Source organism: Penicillium cataractarum, assembly GCF_028827025.1.
Source record: "Penicillium cataractarum strain IBT 29864 chromosome Unknown utg000009l, whole genome shotgun sequence".
Classification (NCBI taxonomy): domain Eukaryota; kingdom Fungi; phylum Ascomycota; class Eurotiomycetes; order Eurotiales; family Aspergillaceae; genus Penicillium; species Penicillium cataractarum.
Genome location: NW_026622745.1, coordinates 2203111 through 2222041, shown reverse-complemented (window position 1 = coordinate 2222041; position 18931 = coordinate 2203111). Strand labels below are relative to the sequence as shown.

The window sequence follows — 18931 nt, the reverse complement described above, 5'->3', positions numbered from 1 at the left end:
GAGAAAGAGAGAGAAAAACAAAACAATCTCCTATCAGCCAAGAGAAGACGAACATTGCCAAGGGGAGACGGGTACAGATCATAAGAATAAGTACGAATGGCTGGAACAATGTGGCAAAAGAACGGAGGCAAGGAACTGTAAAAGTGGGACGAAACAACTTGACGTCAGACCCAGAATAATATCTTTCACACCATCTCACCGGAAAAATCGGAAACCCGCGACCCTCGCCGAGATGCCCTTGCAGCCTTCCCTCGTGGCTCATGCATCTCCATAGACTGCAGGGAGACACGATTGGTGGAGATAGACTCTCGGAGACCAGGTTGGACCTTTGCAGGTTCAATGTCAAGGGCCTCGGTGACAGCCCCAGCGGGCTCGTGTACAACAGACCACGATTCATCAGAGCTGGGCTTGTCTTCGATGATCGACATCCCAATGGAATCCCCGACCTGGCGGGCATAGTAGAGCTTTCGCTGGTCCTCTTCGCTCATCAGGCTCTCCACGTTATGTGGTAGAGAAACTGTGTTAGAACCGCAGTCCGATGACCCGCTGAACAAAGAGTCCGATGAATAGCGAAACTGGCCGGGGATATGGATCCGAGGAACGTGAGGCAGAGGAGTCTCCAGCTGAGGTAGAACCGGCCCTGGTCTTGGCTCACGAGTGCTGATATAACAGCCGTCGAGCACTTGCTCGGCAGGAGCAAATCGTCCTTTAACTTTCTCAGAGGGTCGAACTGGAACTGATCTCCGGCGTACAGGCCCGGCACGAAAAGTGTCGACGTCGACATTCAATTCATCACCCTTGGCTCGTGCCAGTGCCACTGCCTCTGCTGGCGTAGTATTCATATCTGCCGCGGCTGCATCAGCCCGTGGTCCACCCCAAGTGCGCTGCCCGGCTGTGAAAATGCCATATACCATGTAAAGCCAGTTGAAGAAAGGGTTCACGACAAACATCAGTGGGTACAACCAAGCCTTGAAACGTTTCAGCTGCAGCCCAAAGTAGAACATCAGCAAATAGTTCAGCCCCAGCGAGACTCCAATGAACCCGACTGGCAGGTCCTCGACTTTCTTCGACGTTGTGATGAGAGCGATCACCATGATGAAGAACAGCAGGGCAGTTGTGCGAATGGTGTTCTGCAGGAACCGCACTATACAGAGCATTGGGTATCGCGTCCATAGTCGCACATCCGTAAGCATGCAGACTTCGTTGGTGATGAAGCCCAGAAACCACCGACGACGTTGCTTCAAGAGACTCTTGAAGGTCCGCACTGCCTCGGTTTTGCAAAAGGCCCCGGTGCACATCTGGATCTGATAGGGCTTCTTCGCCCCGATCATGAAAAGATGAGTAAGCCAACGATCCTCTCCTAGATGGCACTTTCCATAATCAAAGAGGTCATCACATTGCTCTGCCTTGTCCGCAAAATAGTATTTGGCCATCTTGCGGAAGGCCGAGAATCGAAGAATTGTCAGTGCTCCCGGGAGACATGTCACCGCACCACATCCAGACTCGACCGACCGCTCGAAGAGTTGCCCATGGATATATTCCATGTCCTGAAGAATTGTGAGAAGAGAATTCTTTTCCGTCGTGGAGGTAATGATCCCGGTCATGGCCAACATGTTATGCTTGCTGCCAGGTTTCAGCTCCATATCGTACATGAAATTCTGCAGGCAGTATTGATCAAGAATGCAGTCCGAGTCAATGAACAATACGAATAGATCGTCATGCCGCTTCAGATATTCGGCATAGACCTTGTCGATGAGCTTGAAGGTCTGTTTTTGGCAGTTTCGCTTTCCTCCATGTTTGAAGCGCGAGACCGTAATTCGTGCGCGTTTGTAGACAACATCGATACTCTGAGGATAGCTTTTGAGAGATATCGGAATCCCAAGATGATGAAGGACTCGAAGGTAGGGCTCGTCCACTGCACCGCCGTCCCAAGAAAGAAACACATGGATGCAAGACGAGGGATAGTCGCTGTCAACCACGGAATCGACGGCCTTAATCAGGACCTCGGGGTCTTCCTTGTATACAGGCATCACAACCACGGTTTTCGGAGCATTCCGTTCATCCAGGGCCTCTTTGATTCTCCTTTTCCTTCCAAGGTGGTTGGTGACGAGCCCATAAACACAGAATAGCCACGGCCCGATAAGAAGAATGGAGAAGGACCAAAAAGCGAACCACTGGAACACAGTCGCCATGCGAGCAGGGAAGTATTTGGTGACATGAGGTGGCAGTGGCAGCGTAACCACCATCACAGGAAGAAATGCCAGCCTGCCGAGTGTTTGTCTTGTCAGCCATCTCATCTCATTTAATAAATTCAGGTCAACTTGATCGAGGTCGGCGTACCGGAAAACCGTGAAAAGCACAATCATCGCTGCTGCAAGAGCCTTTATGCTCCAGTGATCCGCTTTGAGATATACTTTGATCAGACAATAAAGAAATGCGGCAAGCCAGAGTATCCATTCGAAAGCGGCAGCCAGCATCAATGGGCCGACGATGGCCATGTAAGCAATCTGAGGGACCAGGTCAGAATCAAGTCACAGTATCGCCAGTGCCAACATACATCCTTGGCCGGCCAGCCATTTCCTGGTGCGATATCCCCGGTTTCTGTCATTTTCGTAGATGATCGCCAGGAATTTCACCGTGATCTCGTGGGAAGGACTTTCAAATGGAGATCGGCATCCTCTCACACGGGCTGGTATAAAGCAGCAGCTCGAGGATGCTATAATCTAGAATGATATCAAATGATGCTTGCAAATTGGCCGTCGCAACGATAATTCAGTGGAGATGAGATAGGCAGATGGCAAGTCAAAGGCAGCCAGGGTCGACAAGCAAATTCTGACATTGGGACGACGAGAGTGTGAGGCAGCGGCAGATGAGAGCAGAAGGCAGGCACGACCAGGTCCGGCCCCAGGGTATCTGCCTGATGTTTTGTTTGTTCCGAGGCCATTGTTCTCCTACTTGCAAACCCCACATACGCATGACAATCGAGCCATGGTTGCCTAAGCTAGGCTGCAAGTACAAATCATCTACTTGGCCTCGACTCTCCAGTCTACAACACAACCATCCATACAATAATTGCGGAGGATTCTTATACAAAGTGGATCCTCCAACTAGGCCGCATTCAGCCTAGTTCTGCAGCCTCAGGCAACAACGCAGCTTCCGCGCGCCGAAAAAAAATCCCATCCCCGCTGAGCTCTTTTATTAAGACAGTTCACTGCGCCCTTCGCCGAATTGGTTCTTCAACTTCTCTTCCGACCTCTCTCCATCTCCCCTTTTGAACCGAAATTCTCCAATCCCTTCTCCTGTTGCTGAACCTTTCGTCGCGACTGAACCATCCTCTTACTCTTACATCCCGAGCCGCAATTACTCCGATTTGAGTCACCTCAATCGCACATCTTACACCACCACAATGGCTGATGAGCAGAAGCCCGTCGCTAACGCGGCCGCCGAGCAGGATGTCCAGAATGTCCTTGCCGAGCTGAAGGAGAACGGTGCCTCCGCCGAGACTGAGAACACCGACAAGGTCGACGCCGACGAGGCGCGCATTGTCGCCGAAGCCGCCAAGCTCGGTGAAAAGTCAGAGCAGTCTGAGGAGAAGTCTCAGCAGCAGCGCGATTCGCGCCCTCAGCGTGGTGGCCGTGGTGGTCGCTTCACCCGCGCCAACAACGCCAAGTTCGACCCTTCCTCCCAGAAGGAGACTGACGACCCGGTCGAGATCCGCAAGCAGGTAAGAATCTAAACTGATCTTGAGGGAGTTGTGAAAGAATGGGCTCTCTAATACGATTGGAATAGGTTGAGTTCTATTTCTCCGATTCGAACCTGCCAATGGACAAGTTCCTTCTCTCCAAGGTTGGCGGCAGCGCCAACAACGCCGTGCCCCTCAGCCTCCTTCACTCCTTCAAGCGCATGCGTCGCTTCCAACCCTTCGAGGCCATCGTCAAGGCTCTCAAGGACTCGGATGTCCTGGAGCTGACCGATGACGACACCGCCATCAAGCGCAAGGTCCCTCTGCCCGAGTCCGTGAACAACGACAACAACGCAGAGGCCGTCAAGGTCTTTGAGGACAAGGCCATGGCCCGCAGCATCTACGCTAAGGGCTTCGGCAACTTCGGCGACGAGGAGTCGACCACCCAGCTCGACATCGAGGCTTTCTTCGAGCCCTACGGCCCCATCAAGGCCGTCCGCCTGCGCCGCACTCAGGACAAGACCTTCAAGGCCAGCGTCTTCGTGGAGTTCGCCGACGAGGAGAAGCAGAAGGCCTTCCTGGAGCTTGCCGAGAAGCCCAAGTGGAATGGCCAGGAGCTCGTCGTGAAGAGCAAGAAGGAGTACTGCGACGAGAAGGTTGCGGACATCAAGGCCGGCAAGGTCTTCGCCAACACTGGCCGCGGTGGTCGTGGTGGTCGTGGCGGCCGTGGCCGTGGCGGTCGGGGTGGACGCGGTGGTCGTGGTGGTCGCGATAGCCGCGATGACAAGCGCGACTGGCGTGAGCGCCGTGATGAGGACCAGAAGAGCGGCTTCAAGAAGGACGCCCGGGGCGTTCCCGTCGTGCAGGCTACCGGTGAGAAGCGCGCTCGCGAGGATGAGTCCAACGGTGACCACCCCGCTAAGAAGGTGGATGCCAAGGAGTAGATGGATCGCTCGTCGCCTCAATTTGCATTTTTCTTATGGGTTGGCCGGGATCAAAAAGTGTGATGATACGAACACAGTTACATAGGCGTTTATGTTTCATCAATTATTCTGATTTCATCATAATTTCAAGTCCGACTCTTTCGTTTGTATGCGCGTAGAGGTGTTCGCTCTGCGACTGAAGGTCCGAATACAACATATCACGAGTCTCGAGATTTTACGATACAAGCCTAGAACTCCAAATCATAGGCCAAAGTATCATCGCATAGCTCCTCTCTCATCTTGTGAACTCTGCAGGTAATGTCAGTAACATTTCAGCCTTCTGGTTAGAAGATTCAAATCTAATCAACGTACTCCAAATGAGCCGGATGCACGGCATAAGAAGCAACATGCTCCGGCTTCTCCAGAACCGCCACAAGACCCATATCGAATCCCTGTGCACGAGGGAGACAGATAGGAAGAGGCTGCCCGCATTCCATCGAGACCAGTCCTGTATCGGCAGTGTTAGAGAAAGCTTGAACTCCTGACCCTTGACGAGGATGACCGACCTGGAATCTTGCCAACCATACCCTTGGCCTTTTGAGTCCAGACACTCAGTTGAGCTGGTGTCACGCCTTGCTTGAGGCGAAAGAGAACTGTTTGAATTGAAGTTAGTTATTGGGATGTGACGTAGATGTCTATCGCCCCGCATTCTTGGGATCGGAGGGGTTAGGAGGAGGGATGGGTTAAGTGGGTGCTCACCGATGTGGTAGACGGGCATTATGGGGGATCTACTGCCGGTAGTAGAGGGTTATATAATTGATGTAGAAAGTAGATTGGGTAAGGTTATAAGTTGACGCTTAATATGTCGGAATGGAAGGGCTGTTTATTAGTGGCAATGTCCGAGGGCGCGGGGCATCGGGAAAGCTCCGATACTCGCGTCCAACCGGCTGGTGTATACATCGGACATCTCAAGTCCGGCAGAACAAAGAGGCTAAAGTGCTTTGCTGTTTATGATCTGGAAAGTTCGAGATTGTGATGCATTCTTATTGTCTTATCGGACACTAGAAGTTGGGGCAAGGCACACTTCTTATAGCTATATCTGTATCCGCATTATACCAGAAACCTCTCATATTTCTCAACCCACGTCAAAGGCAGCGGTATAATCATAAGTCTACACAACCTGAAAGTCAACCGACTTACTAAAGATAGACATCGCTACCTAATAACAAGCTATAGTATTCCACAAAAATCTAGATAGAACTTGAGTTCGGTAGCCATCGCTACTCAGAGTATTTATCAAAACTTCTTCATTATAGAGGTAAGCCTACTTTAATGCCTCTGAAAATATAGATGAAATCCATTTCTCCTTAGATTCATCTCATCTCAATGTACTTTGCTAATAGAAATGCAATTTTGCCCTTTTCGGGAACAAGTGTGGAGCCAGGCGGCGGGGAATTTTATGCCTGCTCATCACCATGACTCCGCGACGATCATAGCTCCAACCAACTTGACCCTCTCTTCTCTGCCCCTCATTTACAGTTGACGGGTATTGAAGCTACTATCTAGTTCTTCAACCTCACTTTTGAGCTTCGCTATCTCTGAAAATGTTCAAGAAGAAGCCTACTGTACGGGAAACCCCTCTCTCCCCGCACTGCCCCTCCATTCGGAGCTATCGAAGCCCGCGCGCTATTAAAAAATATCAATGGGGAAATCTATGGACTAACCAACTATTAGATCAAAAACCTCTCCCCTCTACGGTCGTCGGACCGGAGGAAGATCGCCGACCAAATCATCAAAGACTACCAGATCACCGTCCCGACAGCTGCGGCTGAAATCCCCGCCGAAGGAGCGACTACGCCAACGCTCGCTTCAATTCGAAATACCCTTCTTCCGGAAAATGCCTTGACTGCGCGCTTTACAACAACGGCAGGTCCTGATCTGCGTGAGGTTCAGGGTATCGTGTACGTTGGCACACATCCAGATGGAGACGAACGAGTGCTCTGGTTCAAGGTCGAACATGGGCCCGGGTCGGACAAGCGCCTCTACCCAACGGTTTATACTTTATGGCACAATTCAAACTTGGTGCCTTTGCTGTATACTCCGGAAATGGTTATGCGGAAGCTTCATGGCGGTGCAGACCTTATGACGCCTGGGTTGGCAAATGAGCCACCCTTCCCCGAGCGAGCGGTCAAGGGAGCAGTGGTTGCTGTGGCCGGGCTGGATAAGCATACTGTGCCTCTATTTGTGGGTGTTTGTGAGATTGATGTCTCTGCATTGGGAGAGGTCCAAGGCACCAAGGGTCATGCCGTTCGAGGTATTCATTGGGAAGGTGATGAGCTGTGGGCTTGGAGCTCGTCATCCCGGCCTGGTCGTCCAGCTCCGGAGTACCTGAAGGGCTGGGATGAAGAGGAAGATGATACTGAAGAGGTGGAGGAAGCTGTTGGTGCGCTCACACTCGAAGAGAATAGCGATGAAGTTAGAGAGGCTTCAGATGAGGCTCCTGTGGCTGAAGAAGAAGCGCCCGCGGTGCAGGAAAAAGAGCCCACAACCAAAGGTACGGATCTCTTCGACTATTCATACTGGCTAGTACTAACATCATCCAGAAATTGATGACGCCTTTGTCAATGCTTTCATCTATGCTATCTACAAGCTCAAGCAGGACAACCCATCAGTCCCCAACCACGGCCTCACACTGCCCGTCTCGCCTTCAATCTTGATCGCCAACCTCGTCACACCTTACCTCCCCATCTCATCCGCACAACAAGCTCAATACTACAACATTAAAAAGACCAGCTGGAAGAATGTTAAAAAATTCATCAAGCATCTCGATAAGATGCAACTGGTCAAGTCGAAGGACCGTAGCGGCCAGGAGACATACATCCTGGACATCGATTTCGGCGACCGCCGCATCGAGCAATTCGTCCCATACAAGCTCCCATCAAAGAACGCCCTCGAGTCCTCCGCCAAATCCTCAACCTCGGAAGCAGCCAAAAAGCCCACCGCAGCGGACGACGCCGATCACACCGTGGGACAAACCCTAAACGTCCAAACTCTTTACCGACCAACAGCAAAACTAACCCCAGACATCTTCCCGGCCTCATCATCAAGCAACCCCAAAAACTACTACAAATACACCGACGTCTCCACCCATCTAGACCAATACCTCCAATCACAAAACCTCATCTCCCCCGAAAACCGCCGCATCATCAATCTAAACCCCTACCTCGCAAACACAATCTTCACTTCCTCGTCCCCAGAAGACCAAGGAACTCTCAAACGCGGCAAAGTCACCCGCGACGGCCTCCTCAAGCGCCTGCTAGAAGACCACACCTTCTTACAACCGCACTACGCCATTCTGAAGCCCGGCCAGACCCTCGCAGACGTTAAGCCCAAGGCTGGTGCTACGCCGAAGGCCCTCGTGACGCTGGAGAAACGCACGGGATCCAAGACTGTCACTAAGGTGACTAATTTGGAGATCTTTGGGATTGTGCCGAGTCTTTTGGCGGAGGAGTTGCAGAAGAAGTGTGCTAGTAGTACTAGTGTGACGCAGGCTGTTGGTGCGCCGAAGGGGGTTATGGAGGTTCTTGTGCAGGGGGATCAGAGGAAGATTGTTGACAGTGCTCTTTCGAGGAGGGGGTTGAAGAGTCAGTGGGTGGAGGTTGTGGATAAGACTAAGAAGAAGAAATAGTTGCATAGTTGTGGAGAGAGAATGGGATCAATTTCGCAGGTTATATTTTCTGGCATTTTCTGCGTTGGAATGAATACAATTTCCGTGCATCTGAGATACTCGCAGGTACAAGTGATCCCACGTCTATCTATATGAGGTCAAATTTCAAGATAACCCCCATTCTACAATTAAGGTTTACGTATCTGGTAGTAATTGAGAGCAGTCAAACAAGTCCATTCATGAAAAAAGTATATAAAAGAGATCTAGAAAGAAGTCCGGATCTCTTATCCCTCTATGAGAGAAAGAAAAGAAAAAGAAAAATGGTAACAGCATATGTTTACACAGCGCTCCGGGAAACCCAAAATCCTCACCAAGGGACGGGATACCTGATCCAGGCCAAGAAGAAGACGATCAAGAGAGAAGAAAATGAATCATCAGATATGAACAAAAACAATCAAGAGAAACCAACCAAAGATTGGCACTCAACTATTCCGCTCATGTCTGGCTGCGCGAGGCGCTTTTTAGACGGTAAGGTCACGCGCGTGCACCTTCTTGTCGCTGACGAGCCACTTGAGGGTCTGACGAAGCATGTTGAGGAACTGCTCGGCGGTCAGGGAGCTCAGATAAGAAGACCAGTCCTTGGAGTTGTAGGAGCTAGACTCGGAAGAGGAGGAGCTAGAGCCAGAGCTGGTGGTAGAACCAGTAGTGGTAGAGCCGGAGCTAGACGAGTCCGAGGAGCCCGAGGAGGAAGAGGAGGAGGAAGAGGAAGAATCCGAGCTGCTGGCAGCAGGAGTCGAGCTAGCGGCGGACTGGCCTCCCGCGCTGGCGGTGACGGTGACGGTGTCATCAGCGCTAGGAGTCTGGACATTGGGCGAGTCAGTAAACTGAGCTGATACAGTGGCAGTGGCATATTCGGTGGCAGTTGCATAATCGGTGACGGTGGAGGCCTGGTTCTCAGTGCCGGAGGGGGCAGTGAACTGGGGACGGCCCGAGGGAGCGGCACCGTGGCCTGGACGACGACCGTGCGAGGACGGACGGGGCAGGCGGGTGGAGTTGGAGAAGGGCGGGATGGATGAAGGGCTCCGGATGGGGGTGGCACTGGCACTGGGGGTGACACTAACGGGGGAAGCGCTGGAGATCACTCCGACGGAGGCCACGGTGGACGAGGGAGCGGCAGTGGTGGCAGCAGCAGCGGTAGTGGTAGCGGCCACGGAGGCAGCGGTGGTGGTCGAGTCCGAGGAAGAGGCGGCACCGGTGTACAGAGCAGGGCCGGGGATAGTGTAGGAGCTCAGGGACTGGTAGATGTTGACCAGGATGCCGGGGTCAGTATCCTTGTAGAGAGCGGTACCGAGGGTGCCGGTGGGAGAGTCGCTGCCGCCGCCGGTGACCTTCAGGTTGAGACACTGGGGGTAGTTCTGAGCGCCGTCGGTGTTCTCGGCAGAGTGGAGAGCGATGATCTCGTGGCGGAGGACGTAGTTACCGGCCTCAATGGTGCTGGGGATAGTGACGGTACGGCTGTTGTTGTTGCTGATCAGGTTGTCGGAGGCCCAAGTACCGGGAACGGTGGTGTCATCAATGAGACCGCCCTCGTCGATCTTGAAGAACTTCAGGGTGGTCTTGTCGACGGTGGAGCAGTCACCATTGCAGTTGGCCAAGTAGGTGATGACGGGGCCGTGGTGAGACTCGGGCCAGGTAGTCCACTGGAGCTCGACGCTGCCACCGGCCTTGACGGGGGCGGAGATAGCACCGGGCTCAGCGCTCTTGTGGCAAATGATGTCCGAAGAAGCATACGAAGAGCCATCAACGTAGCCCAAGTCGGTAGCAGTGTCGGACCAGGCAATGGTGTCGGGAGGGTTGGACTCGTAGGGGTACTGAGTAACCAGATATCCACCGTAGTAGGTACCGTCAACAACGGCACCGGAGACGTAACCGTGACCAGCGACCAGAGCGGCCGAGCCGAGGACAACACCGGCAATCTTGGAGAAAGACATTGTTTGAGTCGGTTGGTGAGAAAATGAAACGCACAGCGTTTTTTGGACCCGCGAGGGAAATGGAAAAAAAAGAGTCGAAAAAGAACGAAAATGGGGACTTCAGTCAATGAAGTCAACCCAAGGGAAGAGAATGGAAAGGTACTAGACCTTGAAGGAAAGAAAGAATGGAGTGTATAGAGACTGTTGATAGAAAAAAAAAAAAGAGGGAGGATTGATCGCGTTGCTTTATATGCTGCTCGTCGGTCGAGGCTCGCCCGGCATCATAGCTCCTTTGGGATGCACGAGCAAGCCACAGCAGCAGCATCAACTCCACCGGGACCTGACAGTTCCTTGATGGTCGAAGACCCCTTAATTCAAAGGATGTCTCTGTCATGGACTGAAGATGGATGGATTCCACCAAAAGGGACGGTCGGTCATAGGTGGAGAATCTCTGGCGACCGAAAGGGTAGCTCTCCGAGGTCCCAGATAGATGAACATTCCAGTCTGGTGGGTGGCTGTTAGACAGTTAGACTGGTTTGCTCTCCACCGGGGTTAATTAGGCTATACTCAGTATACTCAATGCATCCATTTTGAGGGGATGTCTGGGGCTCATTCAAACCGCTAGTCGGTAACCGTCGATCTTGGGCGGCAGTCTGCGACGGTCTAGGTTTCATCCTGATGGCCACTCCCCCTCAGATTGGCAGTTGGTCCCTGCGTCGGTGGATGAGATATATCATCATCACTTGCATCACTTTTACCGAGTCTGGCATCCAAGCTCCTGCCCGATGTTGTTTGGGTGGTTGATGTTTGATGTTTGAGGAGGTTAATTTCGGTCCAGGGAGAAGCTTGGTTTGGGGTCACCCTCGTCACCCACGAGGTGAAGGCTAGACCGGGTCGGTTAATTCATGGATATCCAGCATGATAAAGGATGTGACGAGCAGGTATGGTTTGTTTTATGCATCCATCTCTGGTGTCAAATTATGAAACGGGCACGGAGTAAACAGTGACCTCGAGCTTGATCATGACAACATTGAATCCCTTCAAGTCATGGTTAGTCATCATAGCTTCAGTTGGAAACTAGTTAGTTAGTTAGTTACCTAGGTTGGTTAGTAAACTAAAGAGTCGTTAAGGTGAATCAAAGCCGTTGCGACCGGCGCAGAGTTAGTGGGTTAGTGACTGTTAGTGTTAGTTAGGTCCATTCTCCCGGCCCACTGCGAAGATCCCCGTCAAGAGGGGGCTGGGGGGGAGGCTTTGGGAATATGCTTTCAAGCTCGTGCCATTCCACCACATTGGCGGCAAACTGAACCATCCCGATCCACATTTAGATCATATTACAGTCACCAACATGCGTTCGAACCGCCGGGACTCCAGCTGTCGGTGAGGATGTAATTTCCCCTGCAGCGATGGACGAGGAAGGGGGTGGCAGCTCCGGCGCGTAGTCGGGGAATTTTTCTGAAACCTTCGGCGGGCTCGGCACGCCGGGCAGGGCTAGGAAGTCCGGTCAAGGAGAACATCTCAGGAAGCCCAGACCGTGAACGAGTTTTCCCAGCGGACGTTGGCGCCTGGTCTTGGCTGCGGGCCTCCTTCATTCAATGTGCAATACGCGCTCCGTAGTCTCCATTAGTCTATCAAAAACCTCCCTTCTTCGGTGACCAGGCCCGAGACATTCTTCGGAGCATCCCTCCATATCTCCTACTCAGTACTTACGGAGTGGAATTGCTTGCGAATTCTTCATTCTCTTCTTCGTCATTGGGAAAAAACATCATCGCCACTAGAGAACGCACTGTGCACTAGGCCATGCCGGCTCTTGTAGCACTGACCTTCTCGGGCGCGAGGTCGGCGAGAAGTGCAGCGGGCTGGCTGGAGTCTTGTTAAGCCCCGGTTAGATGCATTGTCTGAAAGGTTATTTTTTTAGAATCCAAATGTCTAAAGTGGGCGATATCGGATGTACAGCTCAAACTTTGATCTAGATAGCACGGAGAGGAGATCAGTAGGTAAATGCCTTTGGTTGATGACAATTACTTCTGAGGCACCTTGGAAGCCCCCACATTCCTGGCGGGGAGATTGGAGATCACAGCAGTTCAACCAATGGAATAATACAAAGACAATGGGATTTTATGACTGCGGGAGTTTAGGTAGGAAGAGTTTGGTTCTATTGCTAATAAGAGAGAGAAATGTACGAGCTCAATGCATTCATGGCCAGGCCAATGGAAACCCGGCGATCTAAGTATATAGGTCTAGCCGGCAGGTTACCTTGGATATATGTATCCACCTTCGTAGCTTTGACCCGACCGGAATAGAAGCAACAAAGGTACCCGTTGAGAAGCTGATAGACGTTAACGGGTCCTTTAAATCGGCCGTGCCATTCTAGTAATTTCTCTAGTCGAGCCGACACATCAACGGTTTCCCTTCGGTTGTGGAAAGGCTAGCTGCAGGAAAGTTAAGACCAATTGCCGGTGCCGACCCTCGCACACTGATTCGAGACCTCGTTCTTGAGTGACGTGCATTACGTAGCGTACCACAATCCTTACTATCAATGCGGAGCACTGTCTACCGGCATTGGGGGCATATCAAAGTCGATATGTTACATATAAGGTACGGGGTGGTTGGGATGAATAGCAACCCGAACAAGACTAGGCGATCCGATCCGCATCTATTATGCTTTTATCGCCATTATCAGTTATCGCACTGGTATCACCCGGGGGAAGATAGTGGCACAAGCCCGCGATAGCGTGACACAAAGCGTATGCGAGAGGTGCCCTGAGACAATGATTTTCATGATAATTGGGTTTGTGTTCGTCATCACCGAGCGGCTGGGAATTTAGATCCATGCAGGTCGGGGCAAAAACCGACTGTGCCTACTGTGCCTAAGGGATCAGTGCGGCCCCGTCGTCGATGTTGTACTCCAGAGGTAATCCGCAAATGCCGTTACCAAAGAAATAGCGTGGGGGGAGCAGGATTCGAAGAGAGAGTACTATAATCATCGGCCATTGCGTTGTTGATCATTCCTAGGGGAGTTGAGTGCATCACGAACCCACGATTTGTGGCTGACTTGAAGCCACGAGGACTAATGCCAAGGTCAAGGAACGTGTCAATATGCTAGGAGAACCGAGATAGGTAGGACTGTCATGTATGTGGTCTAAAATAGGCGCGAATCTACCATAATAAATAATAATATCAGCTTAGAGGGTGTTCTTCATCGAACGTGGTCGACCTGTAAAGAAGTCCAGAGATGAGATTATGGAATGCGCCACTCCGGGCGGATAGGGTATCCGGTGTAATAGAATACGGGCATTGGCCTATCTTTTGGCGGTGAATTGCCTGCCAAGCTATAAATATCGGGTATCTGGTAAGACCAAATTGGTAACGAGCGTATTGGCCCGTCACCGCTGGAGTGGCAGCCTCAGGTGTCGATGGCTGATCGTGGTGGGAAAATGGTTGATTCGAACAGGAAGGAGGAAAAAGAAAACAGCACACAAGAAAAAGGCCATATGTCTGTGATGGAAAGGGGTAGATGCAGCAAAATTTTATTTTCTTATACACTACGATAGTATAGTTGTTTTCCAACCGGAAAAAAAGACCGCAACACAAAACTACTAGCTTTGGCCGACCAAGAGGAATTAAGAGTACTTCGAGTCCACGTTCTGTTGAGAGGGTTTCTTTCTGCCGGTCTGGATCGCCGCTCACACTTTTCCCGCTCTCCTTTCTCGACTCCACAAGGCAGTCACTTTCCTCTTACCCCAGCAACGACGACCACGACACTCTTCGTATATATACACGCCTGATATACTCCTGTTCCAGGAGCCATGGTCTTGGGAGACCGGTCCTGGTGCATCGCGTGAATCTCATCGACTCCAACCGTCTGATCGGCTCTCATTTCCACCCCTAATTCCTCCCACCGACGTACGTTCCTCCGAACTCCGCCGCCCGCCCCCCCAACCGTCTACACACGCGACAAGCCAACATCGTCCCAAGTCGAGCACAGTGCGAGAGTGGTCGGTCGCTTCCATATCCCCGTCGTGATACTTGGAGCCTATTCGAGCCAGAAGGGTATACAAAGTATGGGACCAGCAGAGACACCATCCTCACCCGCCTTCCCTGCCCTGGACCCCATCATCATGGACGACGAGATGGAGTCCACCTTCCGCAACGCCAACATGGACTTTCTCGACCCATCCAAACTTGATATGCCCTCAGAGTCTGCCGGAGGGGACTTTGACGATTTGTTCTCCCATGTCACCCATTCTCGCCCTCACGGGGCTCCAGAGTCGTCAAAGCGCTACCGCGACCAGCACCCCCTGAGGCAACAACCGATTATGACCGCCGATTCCCCTGCAGAGTCGCCTGAAAACTCGAGTCGCAGTTCGTCATCTGAATCTCCGCGAAACCACTTGCGCCACGCCTCCATCGCATCCACCAACTCCGCCGCCCATAGTGAGAACCCGCACATTTCGACAGGATTTGCGGCAGAAGACTGGATGCGCCCCGATCTTTCGTCCGTTAAAGAGGAATCGCCCTTCACGATAGATCCGTCATATCCTATGGATGGCGGTGTTTCCATGGATCACCCCGACTTGGAGTTTAGCAACAAGGCCATGGATGCCGCGTTTGACTTTGAGAGTGCGGCAAGCAGTCCCAGTCCATTGAAGACGGAGAACGCACCTCAACTTAACGGGCACAAGAAATCTAAACAGCAGATTTGGAGTCCGTCCAATGTTTCGGCTGTTCCACCATCTAATGATGTACAGACCGCATCTTCGGTGAGTCATCTTCCCTATGAATGGCACGGGTTAAGCATACAGATCGAATTCTAACATGATATCCAAATAGGTTTCCCAGGGTGCAAGCCAATTCTACCCATTTGGATACAAGGAACAGTCTCCCTTTGGAGGTCAATTCACCAATGGCACTGACAGATTGTCTGCACCCCAGTGGTCTGGTCAATCTCCGTCATCATTGTTGGAGGAAAGCTTTGGAGGCATCAATATGAATGGACAGTCTCCGATGAATGCTTCCATGTCACCAAACATGAACTTTGGCTCGCCCAGCGCTTTTCCATTCCCGGCCAACTTCGCATCTTCACCGGCTCAACCGCAGATGGAAGCCGCCAACTCCGCACAGCCTGTGTTGACCGTTCACCCCACCTCCCTTAAATCGCGTGTCGAAACCCAAATCCCAATTCGCTTGACACTTTCTCCGCTGCCGGCCGGCGTAAAGAAGTTGCGCCTCCCCTCACACACCATCTCCAAACTCAAATTCCTCGCCCCTCCCTCCACTGAATCTACCCCCGACACCCTCCAATTATACACGAGTTTGGTGTGTACGAGTGCAATGCAGGATCGAGACAAGCTGAAACGGGCATTTGCACGCACCCGTGGCGAAAGAAATCCCGCAGGCGCAAACGGAACGGAGGAAGAACGTCCATTGGATGGTGGAGATGTCAAGATCTGCACGGGCTGTATCCAACGAGAGCGGAAGCGTGCTTCTCGGAAGAAGCAACGAAAGCCTGAAGAGGATGAGCTCTTCCAAAAGGATGAGGAGAAGCGTGTCATTGTATTCAACACCAGCGAAATCAAAGAGTGGACTGAGCCACCCAAGACCGCTGGTGTCGGTTACGGTGAAATGCCTCCGGACCCTCCGGGATCCATGCAGGTTGAACTGCCCATGCGAATTGCTTGCTACTGTCGACACCAGAACGAGAAGCTCGGATTCCAGGTCATCTTCACTGTTAAAGATCATTTGGACAACGTTGTGGCGCAGGCGATCACCAACTCCATTATGATTACGGATGACCACAAGACACAAGCACCTTCTGCTCCCCCAGCAGCTGGCCCTTCGCCCTCTCTGCCGGATGGAAGTCAGTTGCCGGGTGTCGGGGTCTTTTCATCGGGCGACAATGGCAAAACTACAAATGGTGCATTCGCATCCCCACAGTCTCCCACAGACCTCCAGGGCCTCCAGCAAAGGTTCAATTCTCAGTATCAGCTCACTCCCAGCTCTTTTGCTCCGGCTCAAGCAGTCCCCAGTGGCGTGCCCTCGAATTCTCAAACGCCTCGAAACCTGTCTCGACAGGCGTCGCCTACCGACTTCCAGGGCCCGCAGACTAAGCGACGGAAGCATAGCAGCTCCGGCCGACTTCCTTCAGAGTTGACCATGACTCGAATGGAGACACCTCAGTCATCTAGCTCGGCTATGAGTAATGCTGCACAGCTTGCGGCAGCTCGTGGCTTCGCCTCACCAACTGAACGGCCATTCGTGGCCCCGTCGTCAATGTCTGGGCAATACGGCAATGGACCCCCCACCCCGAACCAGAGCAATGACAACAATCCCTTCTTCAACCCGACGCCTGCTCAACGACAGAGCCTGGATAGCCTGGCTCAGCAAAACTTGGTTTCTGCGCCAAACTCTGCTCACCCTAGCCGTCCTGGAACTCCCGGCGCATCTGGCCGTAATGCTTTCCAGGACCAGAATCTTGCGCTCGCGCTCGGTGCTACGTCTGCGAATCAGATATGGCCTTCTCTCGCAACCACTCCAAACCGGTTGCCCTCCGTCATTCACAAATTGGTCCCTGCCGAGGGTTCAATCACTGGAGGTACAGAAGTCACCCTGTTGGGAAGTGGCTTCTATCCCGGCATGGAGGTGGTCTTTGGCGATACATTGGCAACTACTACTACCTTCTGGGGTGACAAGTGCCTCAACTGCCTCACCCCTCCCGCTCTCCAGCCAGGATTGGTGTCGGTGGTCTTCAAGCACGAGCATCCTACTTTTGGACAAGTGCAGCAGCCTCAACCGCTCATGCCCAAACAGCAACTTTTCTTCCGATATGTTGATGATCGTGAGCTCCAGATGTATCGCCTGGCTCTCAACATTCTTGGACAGAAGTTGGGTAGCCAAGCGGATGCATTCCAAACGGCCCAACAGATTATGGGAAGCGACCCGAACGCTATCTTCAATATGCAGAAGGACATGCAAGGTGGTGGTTCCTCTGGCGGTCACCAACGCCAGGTGCCCGGGCACGAGTCTCAAGGCAAGCTTAGCGATCTTGACTCCAAGATGCTGACCTACCTCGAGTACATTGACCTCGACGACAACCCTCGGCCGCCGCGCTACAACTCTCGTAGCGCCACGGGCCAGTCTCTTCTTCATTTCGCAGCTTCGTTGGGTCTGACTCGATTTGTCGCGGGCCTATTGGCACGTGGTGCAAACCCCGATGTACAGGATAACACTGGCAATGCGCCCATGCACTTGGCTGCGCTTCACGGTCATGCCCACATCGTTAACCGACTTCGCCTGGCAGGTGCCAATGCCAATGCTCGTAGCGTGCGTGGCTTCACTCCTGCAGACTTGGCGACAACCCTCCCTGCCCACCAGGCTGCTCTTCTCCCCTCTCGCCACTACCGCTCGCGTAGCGTTGGATCCCTCACATCGCGTCGGAGACGCAGCAGCTCTGCTTCTCTCAATTCACTTTGGGAGGCGTCGTCGGCATCGGGCTCACTGGGTCATACTGTCGATGATTCGGAAGAGCTTGATGACAGTGAAGAGATTGACAGCGATGATTCCGAAGCTCCCCTGTTCTTCAGTGCTTCCCGGCGGTCAAGTATGCACCAAGATGCTATTCCCCCCGTTGTGGACGGTGGTGAGCAGCCTGCTGCACCCGATGCGCGCGGGTTCACCACGGCAGCAATCGTTGCCTGGCGTAACCACCTTGCGGGGCAGATCAATCAGTTCCAGCAGAGCGTGGCCAATGCCTTCCCCAACATTCCTGCGTTGCCTCCTATGCCCGCTATGCCTACTATGCCTGCTATGCCCGCTATGCCGGACTACCAGGCCAATCACATGATGCGTCGCATCACAAACCTCGTACCTCATCGACCCACGGCTCGAGACGGATGGTGGGATTTGCTGAAGGGGAACAACACTGCCGCTCAAACCCAGAACCAGCCGCCTTCGTACGATGAGTTATATCCGCACCAGCAAGATGATGCAGAGGCGACGGAGCTGAAGAAATCATCTCTCTTGCGTGCTGCCACGGAGGCTGCCATGGACCAACACTTTGAAGCACAAACCACCCTCCCGTCTGCGTCTACATCAACCGCGGCTGCTACAATTGAGCCCAGCACCCATGCAGTCAACGATGATCTTAAAGATATTACCATTGGAAGCAAGCTCATCTCACGAGAACAACAGAAGCATCTCCGAGAGCACCAGGCCCGCCGCATGAAGGGTCTAGGCAGCGACCGGAACCTCTATTTTATTTGGGTAAGTCAACGTACATATCCACATGTCTAAGCCTAGGATTTCATTACTAACTTTTCCTTCTAGATTCCTCTTCTGCTTCTAGTTATTTGCGCTTGGGTTCGGAATTACGTGCCCGGTATCTGGCAAGGCGTCACGGACAGCTATGACTTTGTGAAGGCTCGCTACACACAGCAGGCTGTGGGATTGGGCATTTAGGGACCGTTTTTCATTTTTCTTTTGTCGATTCATTTTCATTACTTTACCTTTTTGAACCTTCTTGGGGCCCTTGGTATATTTGGATCCGGTGTTTCTTTTTCTCTTTTTGCTTGAGCGAATTGTCGCGACCTGGCACTTTTTATCTTTTTGGTTGTTGGCTCCTGTGCTTTAACATTCATTCTTGGTTTCGCGCATAATGAGAGGATACGACTATATACATATATTCGAGCTTGCA

At 52.3% G+C, this 18931-nt stretch overlaps 7 protein-coding genes across 7 annotated transcripts; 3 read left to right on the top strand and 4 right to left on the bottom strand.

Moving 5' to 3' along the window:
• Positions 1-185: 185 nt before the first annotated feature.
• On the bottom strand, positions 186-2608 carry chsD (chitin synthase D; the record flags this gene model as incomplete). The annotated part of the gene is made up of 2 exons (XM_056704308.1): positions 186-2507; positions 2558-2608. The coding sequence occupies 2 exons, from the start codon at positions 2606-2608 to the stop codon at positions 186-188; spliced, it is 2373 nt and encodes a 790-aa protein (XP_056550268.1).
• A 798-nt stretch (positions 2609-3406) lies between these two features.
• Positions 3407-4626, top strand: N7496_011394 (tRNA maturation protein LHP1; the record flags this gene model as incomplete). Its single annotated transcript, XM_056704307.1, has 2 exons — positions 3407-3724; positions 3790-4626. The coding sequence occupies 2 exons, from the start codon at positions 3407-3409 to the stop codon at positions 4624-4626; spliced, it is 1155 nt and encodes a 384-aa protein (XP_056550267.1).
• Positions 4627-4853: 227 nt separating this feature from the next.
• On the bottom strand, positions 4854-5383 carry N7496_011393 (Dabb family protein; the record flags this gene model as incomplete). Its single annotated transcript, XM_056704306.1, has 4 exons — positions 4854-4914; positions 4978-5113; positions 5172-5258; positions 5365-5383. 4 exons carry the CDS (start codon positions 5381-5383, stop codon positions 4854-4856), a joined length of 303 nt encoding a protein of 100 aa, XP_056550266.1.
• Positions 5384-6209: 826 nt separating this feature from the next.
• Positions 6210-8293, top strand: N7496_011392 (putative RNA binding protein Ligatin/Tma64; the record flags this gene model as incomplete). The annotated part of the gene is made up of 3 exons (XM_056704305.1): positions 6210-6230; positions 6340-7159; positions 7209-8293. The coding sequence occupies 3 exons, from the start codon at positions 6210-6212 to the stop codon at positions 8291-8293; spliced, it is 1926 nt and encodes a 641-aa protein (XP_056550265.1).
• A 500-nt stretch (positions 8294-8793) lies between these two features.
• On the bottom strand, positions 8794-10263 carry N7496_011391 (AA9 family lytic polysaccharide monooxygenase; the record flags this gene model as incomplete). Its single annotated transcript, XM_056704304.1, has 1 exon — positions 8794-10263. One exon carries the CDS (start codon positions 10261-10263, stop codon positions 8794-8796), a length of 1470 nt encoding a protein of 489 aa, XP_056550264.1.
• Positions 10264-11220: 957 nt separating this feature from the next.
• Positions 11221-11563, bottom strand: N7496_011390 (uncharacterized protein; the record flags this gene model as incomplete). The annotated part of the gene is made up of 2 exons (XM_056704303.1): positions 11221-11306; positions 11455-11563. The coding sequence occupies 2 exons, from the start codon at positions 11561-11563 to the stop codon at positions 11221-11223; spliced, it is 195 nt and encodes a 64-aa protein (XP_056550263.1).
• A 2740-nt stretch (positions 11564-14303) lies between these two features.
• On the top strand, positions 14304-18696 carry N7496_011389 (putative membrane-tethered transcription factor (SPT23); the record flags this gene model as incomplete). The annotated part of the gene is made up of 3 exons (XM_056704302.1): positions 14304-15002; positions 15073-18501; positions 18565-18696. The coding sequence occupies 3 exons, from the start codon at positions 14304-14306 to the stop codon at positions 18694-18696; spliced, it is 4260 nt and encodes a 1419-aa protein (XP_056550262.1).
• Between the last annotated feature and the right edge of the window lie 235 nt (positions 18697-18931).